Raw genomic sequence first — 14290 nt, forward strand, 5'->3', positions numbered from 1 at the left:
CTTGCTCCCTTGCCCAACGGACCACAGCTGGTCACTTTTTGGCTGTGGGTTTGACCTCTTCTGGTGAAGCGCCATATCTGCCCCTTGCAAGACTGGTGTTTCAGGGAAGTTTCTCTTGTGGGAGACTTGGCCCTGACCTGCAGCTTGAGAAGTCCTCCAAGGGAGCAAAGGGATTTCTCTTGTGGGAGACTTGGCCCTGACCTGCAGCTTGAGAAGTCCTCCAAGGGAGCAAAGGGATTTCTCTTGTGGGAGACTTGGCCCTGACCTGCAGCTTGAGAAGTCCTCCAAGGGAGCAAAGGGATTGGAGTGTTGGGCAAAGAAAGGCAAACCATACTCAGTCCTGGGTTGGCAGAGACCCCAAGGACCACCCAGTCCGCCACCTTCTGCCACGCAGGAAAGACACCTGGCTGGCAGGTTTGTTGGGCAGGAGTGTTCCCAAAAAGATCTGTCTTGGGCTCAAAGGTGAGCTAGAAGAAGCAGACAGCTTTGGGGGAGAAGTGCCAGACGCGGCAAAATAACCCACCTGGCTTGTTTCTGTTGGACAGGTGACACACCAATAAATAAGGGATCCCTGCCAGCAGGATTTTATGGGCAAGCAGATGGCAGCCAGAAACTGGGTCTATGGGGCAAAGGGTCAGCTAACACAACACACACAACACTAGAGAGTTTTCCTTTTTGGAAAGTGCCTCTTTGCTCACAGTGTTCCACCTGGAGCTGGAGGGGGAAAGGAAGAGAAGAAGGACCCTTTTAGAACAAGGGATGCCATTGGGAAGTGCTGCCCATGTTCAGGGGTACTTTGGAGGCCCTCCTGGTGCCCACCAAGGGCCACATTTCTCCTCCTCCTCCATCATGATGGTATGCAGAGGGACCTTGCAGCCCTTGGAGCCTCCCTGGGAGGAGAGGTGGGCAGCAGGGGCTTCCCTGGAGCTGGGCCTCCTTCCTCCGATGCCCATGGGGCAGAGGGGAAGGGAGAGAAGGGGGGATCCCAGGGACCCTCCTCTCTGCCCCATAGGCATCCGAGGAAGATGGCTCTACAAAAGCTCCTGCTGCCAACTGCCGTCTTTCCCTTGGGCTCCAAGGGGCTGCAAGGTCCCTTTGGAGGCGGATGTTCCGGACCGACACAGCCAGCCCTTGGGATCCAAAGGTATGTGGAGTTGGGGCTCCTGGGCATGGGCAGAGTGCCCTCTTTGCCAACCCTCTTTCTCTGTCTCTCTGGGTCTTGGACGGGGCTCCGGATCCGCCTGGGCAGGGCAGGGAGCCGGATCTGGGGCGGAGGAGAGAAGGAAGGGAGGAGGGAAGGGAGGCAGGCAGGCAGGCGGCTTTGGCCAGGTCCTCCAGCCGGGCACAGCATGCCCTGGCCCCAGCCTTGCCCTGGGCTCCAAGGGCCCCCGAAGGGGCAGCCTCTCCTCCTGCCCCCGGGACCCTCCTGCTTCCTCTTCCTCCTCTTTGCAGCATTGTCGCAGGTGAGGAGGCCGGGGGCGGTGGGCATCCCTCGGGGCCCTGGGTCTCTGCCAGCCCTTTGGCGAGCGACGGAGGGAGGGTCTGGCCCTTGCCCGGGGAAACGCTGTGCCAGACTGATGCCCACCTTCAGTGGGGAGGATGGGGAAAGCCCCTTCCCCAAGGAAGCTAGCCTCCTGCTGCTGCTGCTGCTGCTGCTTCTTCTCTGTCCTGGGAGAAAGGGAGGCGAGAAGCAAACTCAGTCCCTCAAGACTTGATCAGTCTTCTGAGAAGGTGACAGCAGCCTGGCATGGGACCCTTATTGATGAACCAGCTTAAAAGAAACCCATCGCTAACTTACCACCTGGAACTACATGGGATTCCACTTTAGAAACAATCCGTATCGTTGTTTCTTAAAGGAAACGTATGAATGAGCAAACCTATGAGAAACCGCAGTCTAATAAAGAGATTGCCCCCCACAGAAGACAGCCCCCCCCCCAGTCTACCCTCTATTTCAAGGCCTGGCCCAGCAAAGAGGGGCTCTTTGGGAAGGTGGGGGCCTCCACAGCAGGGCAAGGGGTGGCTTGGTGGCCCTTCTGCCGGGTCCTGAGTTCCAGTCTTCCTCCTCCTGCGATCCCACCCCAGTCTCTGCCTGGCAGCTCCTCACCAGCCCCGGACTCGCTGGCCTTTGTATCCACTTTGGATGGGAGCCTCCACGCCATCAGCCGGAAGAGCGGAGAGATCCAATGGACCCTGGAAGAAGGTGAGCCCAGCAAAGGCAGAAAGGCAAGGCTCCCAGGGAGGGGCCTTCCAAGAGCACTGACTCCCAAACTTTGGATGGGGGCCTCAACTGGCCAGGGAGTCCAGGGCACCTGGAGGACCACAATGGGGGCAACACTGTGCCAGGCTGATGCCCACCTTCACAGGGAGAGGTCACCTTGGGCTCTCTTTGGAGGGCTGCAGCCACAGATCTGCCTCTCCCTCCAGGGAAGGAAGGAAGGAAGGAAGGAAGGAAGGAAGGAAGGAAGGAAAGAAAGACAGATGCTGCCTCCTCCTCCTCCTCTTCCTCCTGGGCCAAAAAGGGCCAGAGACTATGCCACACACTTTGGGTGCTCATCTGGTTTGAGCAGTATGTCTTGCAGTTTTATTTGGGGAAGGGGGATGCCATACCTGGTGACATGACGGGTTTCCCCCCTTGAACCCTCTGCCCTGTCTGTCCTGGGCTCTGAAATGACTCTGAAACGCCTGCAAATGCTCCCCTCTTCTTTCTCTCTCCTCCTTTCAGAGCCAGCTCTGCAGGCTCCCATTTACGGAGAAGCCCAGTAAGTGGAAGTTCAGGTTTGGCTCCAAGAAGGGAAGGGCATTCGGACCCAGGGCTGGCACAGGGGGCAAGGCAGGGTGAACTCTAGGCTGGCCAGATGGACGTTCTGGGGATGCCCAGAGCTTCCTGGCTGGGACCCCACATCCCACCCCACCTGTAACGGTCCTTCTCTCCCTGTCAGGCCAGGCTTCCTGCCGGACCCCAAGGACGGCAGCCTCTACGTTGTGGGGGGCAAGAACAAGGGGGGCCTGATGGTGAGTGGGGGGGCACTGGGAGGCAGTGGGAGGCAGCCAGTCCTTGCAGGGACCCTTGGACTCCCTCTTGCAGGCAGCCATTCCCTCCTCGCTCTCTCTCTCTCTTTCTCTCTGCAGAAGCTGCCCTTCACCATCCCAGAGCTGGTACAGTCCTCTCCCTGCCGCAGCTCCGACGGCATCATCTACACAGGTACAAGGCACAAGGCACAAGGCACAAGGCGGGGGTCGTGGCGGTAGGGGGCAGCGGTCAGGCTTTGGGACGAGGAGGGGGGCTCCTTTGGCCCCACAAAGGCCACTTGCGATGCCTCAAGGGCCCCATGTCTGTCTGTCTGTCTATCTATCTATCTATCTATCTATCTATCTATCTATCTACCTACCTACCTACCTACCTACCTATCTATCTGCCTGCCGGAGAAGCACTGCAGATGTATTTTTTTTTCCTTTTAGAATGGGGAAAGATAAGTCTGACCAAAGCTGGAAAATGCCCCACTGAGGAAGGTGTGATGGGAAAGGGTGGGTGGCCGCCTGGGCACAGACTTTGGGCCAATGCCAAGGCCACTTTCTGAAATGCAAAGCAGCCGATTTCCATTTGAAACTTTAAGAGTGCCTCTGAGTGTGTGCAGAGTGCCTTCCTTTCCCCATTGAGGAACTGAAGGGATGAAAGAAGGGCAACAATTTAAGAGGAATGAGAGGTCAGAATCCCAGAACTTTGCATTGCCATTTTGAGTTATTGAAAAGTCCCTTTGCTTTCCCAGGGAAGAAGGAGGACACCTGGTTTGTGGTGGATCCGACCTCGGGGCAGAAGCAGACCACGCTGTCGACCGAAGCCTGGGGGGGGCGCCTGGGCCCAAGCACCCCACTGCTCTACATCGGACGCAGCCGTAAGGCCCCGCTCTTTCCCCACCCCACTTCTGCCATTTTGGGGTGAAGATGCCAGGGATACAGGCACCACTGTCTTTCCCTTCCCAGAGGTTCTCTTGGCCATAATTTCACAGCAGCCTCCTTTGCTTCCAAGGAAACAGAAGGGCTGGGGCCATATAGTCAAGGTGGACTGCCTCTGAACAGGAGTCTCTTTCTCTGTCCCCAGAGTATGTCCTCACCATGTATGACACCAAGTCCCAGGCCCTGTACTGGAATGCTACTTTCCTGGACTATTCGGCTCCCCTCCAGGACCAGAGCTACGATGAGGATTACCGTGAGCAAAGGGGGAGATGCGTGGAGAAGGGGCCTGACCATGGGGCTGGGGCCTGGGGACGTAGGGGGCAAAGGGAGCCATCAGGTGCCAGCCTGATGCCAGTTCAGCAGAGTGAGGCGATGGGTGCCTTACATGGCCCTTCTCACAACTGACAATTGGAAGTTTTCCAGCAGGCTCACACACCTTACCCAGTGTAAACTGCTTAGGGGGTGTTTAAGTACACTGGTAAGCAGTATAGAAATGTACTTGCTATTGCTATTGCTAGCAGGCAGGGGTCCTGAAGGGGTTGGCATTGGAACCAAAGTTGATTTATATTATCGTTCTTGCTATTGGTCTTCAACATATCTCCTGCCTTTCCCCCTAATAATAAGAATAAGAATAATAATTTGTATCCCGCCTCTCCCTGTTTTGGATCGAGGCGGGTAACAGCAAACCTCAATTGGGACTCAGGAGTTGTTCATTGTTGTGATGCTGCTCTGGTCTGCCAAGAGCAGCTCAGGTTTAGCAAAGCTGCTCTTGGCAGCCTCTTTGCCAGGGCTTTTGTTCTGGAGCCTGGAATATTTTTATTCTATTTATTTATTAGAGTACTTGTACCCTGCCCTTCGGCCCTAAAGGCTATCTGATCAGAATAACCCTCTTATCTCTCTCCCCTGGTACAGCCATGGCCCACCTGGCCTCCAGTGGGGAGGGTCTGCTGGTGACAGTGGGCAAGGCGAGCGGAGAGGTGCTGTGGATGCAGGACTATGGCTCCCCCGTGGTGGGGGTCTACACCTGGTACCAGGACAGCCTCCGCCGGATCCCCCACCTCAATGTCGCCAGCGAGAGCCTGCGCTACCTCATCCTGCGCTCCCACAATATCCACCTCCTCCATTGGCACTACCACTCCACCAAGGACTTCACTGCCAAGACCCGGTTGCTGTGGGTATACCTATGGGATAGGGAAGGGGCAAATAGGCCACTTTGCATGTTCAGGCAAGGTTGTATTTTTTAAAAGCGTACTGGGAACTAACTGGTACCCCCACCCCGACCACCACCAATTCCCTCCCGTGCTCTTTTCCAGGCCAACACTCTACGTGGGCAAATCCTCTATGGGCTTCTACGCTTTGACCTCCCTGGTCCATGAGGGTGTAACTCTTGTGGTGAGTGCCCACATCTTCCCTGGGGAGGGGCAATGGTCCAGTTAGGGTAAAAGAGGACCAGAAGCACCCACTGAGCTGCTTGCGCCTCCCACTCCAGCCCCAGGGGGTCACTTTGGCACGGATGGATGGACCCACCACCCAAGACGTGACGCTGCAGAAGTCTGGCGAGTGTGAAATCACGCCCAGTACGGAGGTCAAGTACCCGCAGGGCAGCATCCCTGTTCCCCACAGCCAGTGGGTCCTGATAGGTGAGTCCCCCTGATGCTCCCCACATTCCCTGGCCCTCCCTGGCTGCACACAGAGCAAAGTGTCTGCTTGGTGGGCTAGGGTTTTACTTGCAGGGAGATTTCAGACTGAGTGCCCAGCATGCCCTCCACAGGGGGCTGAGGGCCTCTTCCTTCTCCGTCTTTCCTTCTCCCCCAGGACACCATGAGCTGCCCCCTGTGGTCCACACCACCATGTTGAGGGCCTTTCCGCAGCCCCTGCGCAGGAGCACCGAGACAGCTGCACCTGCCAACTCCCTCTTTGATGATGTAAGTGGTGGGTCGGGAACTCCAGAACCAACTTGTGGGGCAGAGTCATGGGCTCCGGGGCCAAATCTAGCCCAGTCTGGGCTTCAGGCCATGACCATTTCCCCCCTGGTTATGGTTTCTCAACTTTTGTACAAGATACTTTTTGGCCTCTCTGAAATGTTGACTTCCTTCTCCCAGAACTCAGTTCCTGGCCAAAATTGCTTTAAGCATAAATATCTTGGACTTTTCAGCCCTGTTCGTCCTTGGAGTGGGGCCCATGGAAACATCTAAGAACGTGAATGTGGCCCACAGCCGAAGGGTCTCCCAAGATCCCCAAGTGCCAAGGGGTCAGCCCTGGAGATGTAGAGTGATAAATGAGAGCCTTTCCACCATGGATACCCTTCTCCATGACTGTCATTTGTTGCTTCTTCAGCAAAACCACACAACAACATAAAGCCATGGATAAAACCAGAAAGCACCCCGTTGCTCATAAATAATCACAAGCATATGCATAGACACACATAGAGACGTTCAATAATAATTACAAACTGAAGTGGAAATTAAATGTTTTGGTTGCTAACAAGTGAACCACAAATCTTTCTCCCTGCCATCAACGCCACCAGCCCATGGCACCCAAAGAAGTAAGGAAAGGGTCCAGGTTTAGGCCACCTGCTCGACCCCAGCAGCCCCTTGCCCCACTGATGCCCCCTTGTGTATGTTTCAGCTCCTGCCCCCTCGCAGCAGCCTGGAGGAACCTGCCAGGAATGGCGGTCAGTACCGTGGGCATCTCTCCCCGGAGACGGAGCAGACGGAAGTCCACCAGGAGTTTGGCAGCTGGGAGCCGGTGGCAGCTGGCGTTGTGGCTGTGTTTTGGGGCGGGGGGCTCCTCTTCCTTGTGCTCTGGGTGGGTGACCTTTGTGGCCCTTTGCTGGCATCTTTTGAGGGTCGCTGCTGTGGGGAGGCCTGGTGCTCCCAGAGAAAAAGCACCCTGCATCCCCCTTCTGCTCCATGGGGACGGGGGTCCTCCCAATCACGTCTTTTGAAAAGGGGGCTTCATTAGGCCAAGTAATGTCTTTTGGAAGGGGAGCCACTCCTCATGCTTTGCTGGGCCAGGGGAAGATGGCAGAAAGCTCTCTGATGAAGCTGAGGACCACTCCTCCTCACTCTTCTCTTTCCTCCTTCCCCCCCCCCAACTCCAAAAATTGCAGCAGCAGAACCGAAAGCAGCAGCAACAGCTGGAGCAACAGCTGGAGGAGAGGCTGCAGCTCTTCCAGCAACAAGGAATGGCATGGTCCCCTCCTGGCCGCCACTCTGGAGACCCCCTGCCCTCAGCAACTCCGGGGAGTCCCCCCAAGTTGGCAGATCTGGGACCCTCCTCTTCCTCTGAAATGGCCAACGGGGGTTTGGGTCAGAGTCCTCTCAGGGGAAGCATTGGTCCAGGTTGGTGTGGACCCACTGGGGTACCTCTCTGCAATTTTGGGGTTGTGGGGTGACCAGATGTCATAACTGCAAAGGACGATGAAGCACTGCAAAATGGTGGAGAACCAAGAAAAATGCAGGACATGACAAAATGAAAGCTAAAAACTCTCATATAGACATCCTTTGTAGTCATGCTCCAAATGGAGGACATTTTGAAGTTGAGAAGGTTGAAATGGAGAACATGTCCTGGAAAAGGAGGCCCATGTCTGGTGACCCTACTCATCTCTGCTTCCCATCTCCCTCTGTTTCTTCCCGGCAGGAGCTGACCCAGAGGTCATGGTGGTGGGCAAGATCTCCTTCAGCCCCAGAGAAGTCCTGGGCCATGGGACAGGAGGCACCTTTGTGTTCAGGTGAGCAGCAGTGGGGCTGGAGGGGTCTCGCTCCATGGATGAGCCCACTCCAACCCTAATCCCAACCGTAACCCTAGCCCTGCCCTGGGAGGGGGCTTCCCTTCGCTCTCCTCGGTCCAAGTTTTAACACAAGGGAACCCCATCCATCCCTACAGAGGGTCCAGCACCTTGGGCAGCTAAATTGAAGCCTAAATCGAAACCTGGCTTCACTGTCCCATTTCCATGGTAGACAGCAGACCCCATTGGCAGTGGGGCTTTTGGGGTGGGAGGAAGAGCCCAAGAGAGACAGCGTGGTATAGAGGTCTGAGTGTTAAGCTATGACTCTGGGAGACCAGGGTTCGAATTCTGGCTCAGCCCTAAAATGCTGCCAAGCAAAGTTGTAATAGGGTTGCCATAAGTCAGAAATAAGTTAAAGGCAAACAACACAAACACACATTGAAATATATATATCCTGCCCTATCTGAGAAGATCTTGGGGCAGAATAAAACCAGCATAAACAAATTAAAGCCATAGAAATAATTTGAATAGAGACTGAACATATCAAGCTGATTAGAAAAGTTTCTTTTTTTGTATCAGTGGTTAAAGTCATGAACGGTTGACCAAAGGGAGCTGGGCAAGGGCAGGGGAGTCTGGCGGAGGGATTTGGGGCCTGGCATGAAGGAAGGGGAGTGGTGGGAGTCCCTCTGGCTGGGATGGCAGACATCTCCCTTGACCCACACACAGGGGCCACTTTGATGGACGGACAGTGGCGGTCAAGCGCCTGCTGCCCGAGTGTGTCCACCTTGTGGACCGAGAGGTGCAGCTGCTGCGGGAGTCAGACGAACACCCGAACGTGGTCCGCTATTTCTGCACGGAGGCCGACCAGCAATTCCGCTACATCGCCATCGAACTCTGCTCCGCCACTTTGCAGCAGGTGAGTGGATGAGGCTGGCTGGCTGTTTGGGGGGCCTGGGGAGGAGATGGGGGCAAGGCATCATGCGCCTCCTGCAGCAAGCAGGGAAGGCATTGGGGGCATAGATACATGCACTGTTCTTCTGGGTGCTCCTGCCCCACATGGGATGGGACCCAGGCATCTAGGGAAGTCCCCTCTTCTCTGGTATGGGGGCAGAAGAGGCCAGGAGGAAGTGCCAGGTGCCCAGCCCCATTTCAGGAATGGGGCAGTGGGGCTATCCCCCCTTGGCCATGGAAACCCACTGGGCTGCTTTGGGCATGCCACAGTCTCTCAGCCTCAGAGGATGGCAAACCCTCTCTGAACAAATCTTGCCAAGAGAATCCAGCTACAGAGTCCCTGTAGGATTGCCGTAAGTCAAAAATGACTTGAAGGCACACAGCAACAATATAATTTCTTTGACTAAGTCTGGGTATTAAGACTGAAAATAAACATTGATTCAATCAATTAAAAGAGAGATTGCTGTTGTTATTTAAAATTTTCCAGTTGTGGGGATGCCCTTAGAAACACAACTGGGCTTTTGCAATCTTCATTCCCTTGAGCATTTTAACATTGTTTTTAAAAGAAGAAAAAAAAAATTCTCCTCCTCTCATCCTGCTTTGTCTTTCTGCCCACCTCTAGTATGTGGAGACCCCAGACTTCGCCCGGCGGCAGCACCTGGGTCCGGTCACTGCACTTTACCAGACCATGTCTGGCCTGGCTCACTTGCATTCCCTCCGCATCGGTGAGTAGCCAGCCTTGGACTCATTGGACTCTTGAAGTTCTGCTGGACGTTATTTATGCATCTAAGCTAGCTCCAACTTATGGCAGCCCTCTCCTAGCATTGTCTTGGCAAGGATAGGGTCCAAATCCTTGGAAACCCCTAGATGAGTTTTGGCAAGGCACTCTGTTTCTCAGCCTCATAGGAAACCCAGGTGGCCTTCCTTGGTGCGTTAAGGGAGTACAAATTACTTTTTCATTGGATGCCAGTTTGCAGCAAATGCTGTAAGCTGAGAAGAAAAGGGGGGAAAGTGGGAGAAGGAGAGAGAAACTGGGGCATTTTTAATGCAGCTCAAAAAGTGGGATGGCAGAGGATCAATCAGGACTGTCTGTGCCAAGTCAGGACAGTTGGAGGGCATGGTCTTCCCTAAGGTCTCCCTCCCAAGGTCTGAACAGGCCTGACCCTGCTTAGCTCCCAGAATCACCCAGGACCTGGTGTTTCCATATCCAAAATTTTATTAAACACTATGCACTTGCGCTCTCTCCTCGCTCTTTCTCTTTCTTATACTTCCAGTCCATCGTGATCTGAAGCCCTGCAACATCCTAATCTCGGCCCCCAACAGCCGTGGCCAGATCCGTGTGGTCATCTCGGACTTCGGCCTCTGCAAGAAGCTGCAGGGGGACCGCCGGAGCTTCAGCCTCCGCTCTGGCATTCCTGGCACAGAGGGATGGATTGCACCAGAGGTGCTGAGAGAGGACCCCACAGAGAACCCCGTGAGTCTGGATCCCGCTTTTTGGTGGAAGGGCAGTGAAGCCATGATGGGGGGCTTCTTGGGGGGTTCTCTGGTTGCCCCACTGAGTGCTGGAAGCCCCCCCACCATCTCCCCCAAGACATGGGAAAGAACAAGGGTGGGAGACGCCTTCCCAAATCTTATGCCAAATCTTATTCCAAGCCAGAACTCCAGTTTCAAAGGAGGAAAAGGGATCAAAAAGACCCTCAGCTTTTATCTTAAAATCCCTACTACCTACACCTTAGAAGAGAAACTGCAGCCTTTTCCAAATGGTGAAAAAATTTATAGGCGAACTGGGAAATGAGGAAAAGACGATGGCTTGGAGATAGAGGGGATCTGACTCCCAAAGGCCAGACAGGGGACTGGCAGGGCTGGATCCAGGCACAGGTCTGAGGTTCCCCATTCCTGGGATAGAGACAATGGGTCAGGGCCATGGGGAGCAAAATGGAGGAGAAAGCATTTTCCCCAAACCCTGGCTTGTCTCTGGCAGACATGCGCAGTGGACATCTTCTCGGCCGGCTGCGTCTTTTACTATGTTGTGTCCAGTGGGCAGCATCCCTTTGGCGAAAGCTTCCAACGCCAGGCCAACATCCTTGCTGGGACCTATAAGCTGGAGTGGTTGCAGCAGGAGACCAACGGTGAGGACTTGGGGGGGGCATTCTTGCCACACAGGGGCCCACTTGCAATGAGGATATCTGCTAATGGAGAGGAGTATCCTGGGCAGCGCATATGTCTTCTGTAGCTTCGAGGGGATTGGAGTTCCACCTTCCATGCCAAACATCTTGGAGACAGATGAGAGGTAGAGCAGGGCTGGGTGACCTTTGGCCCTCCAGATATGGTTGGACTGCAACTCCCATCAATGGTAGCCAGCAGAATAGGGATTATGAGAGCCACAACTAGATTTGGGAGGCCACAAGTGGCCCACTGTAGGCTCAGAGATTGAATCATGCTCCCCCCTACCCCCAGCTCAAGGATTGCCCCCTTTGCTATTTGGATTCGGCGCTGGCCTTAAGTAAACCACATTTTCTCAGCCTTCATCCTCCTGTGGCTCAGCACTAGGGTCTGATAATACTGCTGGCCTACTTTGCAGGGACATCGTAAGAGACAATGAAGAACTTGTGTGAAAGGTTTTGAAACGCAACCTGCTGGCCATAACCCCACTCTTTATGCTTCTTCTGTGTGCCACTCCAGACAACATTGTTGGACGGGAGTTGATAGAAACCATGATCAGTGGGGATCCCCACTTGCGCCCCTCGGCCGCACAGGTCCTCATGCACCCCTTCTTCTGGAACCACGAGAAGCAGCTGCAGTTCTTCCAGGTGAGGCCCCTAAAAGCAAGAGGCATTCTCCTGAACCTGTATGGATCAAGGGGCATACTGCTGGTGACGCAGTTCCTGGTATTTATCTATGAACAGGGATGCGTTCCTCTCTGTCCATCTCTGACCGAAAAGCATTCTGCCATTCACGTGCATTCTACTGCACATTCCCCTATTCTATCAGTGGATTAGGATGCATTCCCCTTTGTCTCTCTGTCTTAAAATGCATGTGTTTTGGTATTTCTCCATGAATTCAGAGCTGTTCTCCTCCGGTTCTAGGACGTCAGCGACCGCATTGAGAAAGAGCCAGCGGAGGGTCCCATCATCAGTGCCCTGGAGGCTGGGAGCCATGCTGTGGTGAGGGGCAACTGGCGGGCCCACATCTCCATCCCACTGCAGACAGGTAAAGGCCTTGGTAACCCCAGCACTGCCAGGGCAACTGCAGCCCACTCCCCAAAACCCACCAGGGATCTTTGCCTTCTTTTTCTGCTCCACCACAGACCTCCGTAGGTTCCGGACGTACAAAGGCAGCTCCATGCGTGACCTCCTTCGGGCCATGAGGAACAAGGTAGTCTTGCAGCCCTTGATGGTGGGACTGGATAAATAGATGGAGGATGGGGCTAGTGGTCAGGATGGCTACTGTAAGTTGGTAGCCAAGGCCATACATGGAGCCATCCACATGGTTACTGTGTGACCAGAATGCTGGACTGGCCAAGACTTTGGCTTCATCCAGCCTTTGATTTCTGGACTTAGACAATTTGGACATTGAATGTGTCTGTGTTTCTTCCTATGTAATCCTTCCCCGCCTCTTATGTCCTCTTTTCCTAACTTTGGACATGCTGCCTTCTAGCCATGATGGTCCTGTGCCATTGCTAGGGACCCTGGTGCCTGCCCAGCATTTAGTGCTTAAAAGCCCCATGTTCCCCAAACATCCATAGGTCATGGTGGTTTAGTCCCATGGAAACTTGTGGTTGTTGCCGTGCACCTCCAAGTCATTTCTGACTCTATCGCATGGCTTTCTTGGCAGAAATTGTTCAGAGGAGGTTTGCCCTTGTTTTCTTCTAAGGCCGAGAATGGGACTTGCCCAGGGTCACCCAATGAGTTTCTATGGCTAAGCGGAGATTCGAACCCTGGTCTCCCAGAGTCCTTGTCCAGAGAATTTGAGAGGCTGGGGAGTCAGGGGGACTTTGCCTACACCTTCTTCTGTGCTGGAAAAGCAAAGTTTTCAACAGAATTCCTTTTTCTCTTTCCAGAAACATCACTACCATGAGCTGCCTGCCAGTGTGCAAGAGACCCTGGGCCATGTCCCGCACGAATTTGTCCAGTATTTCACAAGCCGCTTCCCGCGCTTGCTGCTGCACACTCATCAGGCCTTGCACATGTGCGCCGAGGAAGGGCCGCTGCGGAGGTATTACTGCCAGACGCCATGAGGATCTTGGACCCAGAAGGGGTCACTGGGCTGAGACAAAGTAGCCGGACTCTCAGAGGGAGCAGGAGGGCTAGCAAGAGCATTTGTATGGACTCCTTCGGTGTGCGGTGGCTGCTTCCCTCAACACAAACACACACTGCCAGGTCAGGCCAATTGTGAACGATTCTTCTGGGACAAAATTTTGCTCCCGGTGGTATGTGGACTTTCTCTGGAAGCCAAAATGACTAAACTGAGGACATATCACAAGTGGACATGATACACTGGAAAAGGTATCTTGGGAAAGTGGATGGCCCGTGCCACAGGTGGATCAATTCCATCAGGGAAGCTACAGATATTGCCCTGGATTTGCAAGGCTTGGGCAGAGCCATTTCAAACAGGATTTCTTGTGCTGAGAAGGCAGCAGGAAAAGAGGAAGACCTTCTTGCACTTGCAAGACCTGAGCAGGGCTGTTAAAAACAAGGTCTCTCTCATTTGTACTGTTGCCATCAAAGTTAACCTGGCGATAGGTGATACACAGGGGAGAGCACAGAGCAGGGCTTATTCGTTTCACCTGAGCAAACTGTGTGTCATTCCTGGAAGGAGAACTTGCATTGCCTTCCCTTCACATCCAATCCCAGAGAGACTGCACTGGCCATAGGCGTCACGCCTTGGGCAAACATGGGCTGGGTCTGCCCTAAAGACCTGTGCCTTTGCCAGAGGTATGTATGCATGCCCCATGGAATGGGGGCACTGCAGCCTTCTGCTGTGCATGAGACTCGCATCCTTCAATCGAGGGGCTCTGCTCAAACCCACCCTGTAAAAGACTCAGCCCCTTGGACCCATGGACTGACCGGCCTTAAGGCTTCTCTGCGCATGTGCAAGAGAGCTACCTCCACCTGCCCCGCTGAGCAGAACAAAGGCAATGCCTTCTTCCTAAGCAAATGACAAATACCTAGCAGCTTATGTGCAAATAGGGAGTTGATCTTGCTGGGCCATGATTCAGAAGGTTTGGGTGCTGCTTCTTTTATAGTACTGTAAATAAAGAGTCTTTTTTTTAAAAAAAGAAAAGTATATAGATCTGTAAGAGAAGGGAAATAGTTATCCCATCAGCAGTTTAGCTGGATTACGCTGGGAAAGGTCTGGATTCGGATCTAGAAATGGAGCTTCCAGGATGACCCTCCCCATACACTTTTACTTTCTTTCCTGTATTAGTTTGTTCCCAGTGACCCAAGACAGAGTCCCTCCCATGAAACACACAGCAGAGAAATGCAGATCATATTTACTGCAGTTTCAAGGGGGTCTTCCCCAGAGACCCCCATATTAGAGGTAGGACACCCATCTGCTCCTTTGCTGCTCTTTAGTGCCTTTACAGAAAGTGGCCAAAGAGAGACATGAGGGCATTGCCCCAAATGATTTCTTTCCAAATAAGAGCTGAGCACC

General features: G+C 53.8%; 1 protein-coding gene across 1 annotated transcript; it reads left to right on the forward strand.

Annotated features, from left to right (window-relative positions):
- The first annotated feature begins 1349 nt into the window (after window positions 1–1349).
- On the forward strand, window positions 1350–13884 carry LOC149306165 (serine/threonine-protein kinase/endoribonuclease IRE2-like). Its single transcript, XM_089540841.1, has 22 exons — window positions 1350–1660; window positions 2079–2200; window positions 2723–2759; window positions 2940–3012; window positions 3130–3202; window positions 3768–3893; window positions 4100–4207; window positions 4867–5125; window positions 5268–5346; window positions 5444–5594; window positions 5770–5879; window positions 6583–6762; window positions 7067–7298; window positions 7597–7687; window positions 8411–8600; window positions 9258–9360; window positions 9910–10109; window positions 10617–10764; window positions 11318–11445; window positions 11722–11845; window positions 11943–12010; window positions 12696–13884. Exons 1-22 carry the CDS (start codon window positions 1350–1352, stop codon window positions 12870–12872), a joined length of 3090 nt encoding a protein of 1029 aa, XP_089396967.1. The 3' UTR covers window positions 12873–13884.
- The last annotated feature ends 406 nt before the right edge of the window (window positions 13885–14290 follow it).

This window comes from Sceloporus occidentalis, unplaced genomic scaffold (assembly GCF_023333645.1).
Source record: "Sceloporus occidentalis isolate IW3139 unplaced genomic scaffold, rSceOcc1.0.p SCAF_10, whole genome shotgun sequence".
NCBI classification, from domain to species: Eukaryota; Metazoa; Chordata; class Lepidosauria; order Squamata; family Phrynosomatidae; genus Sceloporus; species Sceloporus occidentalis.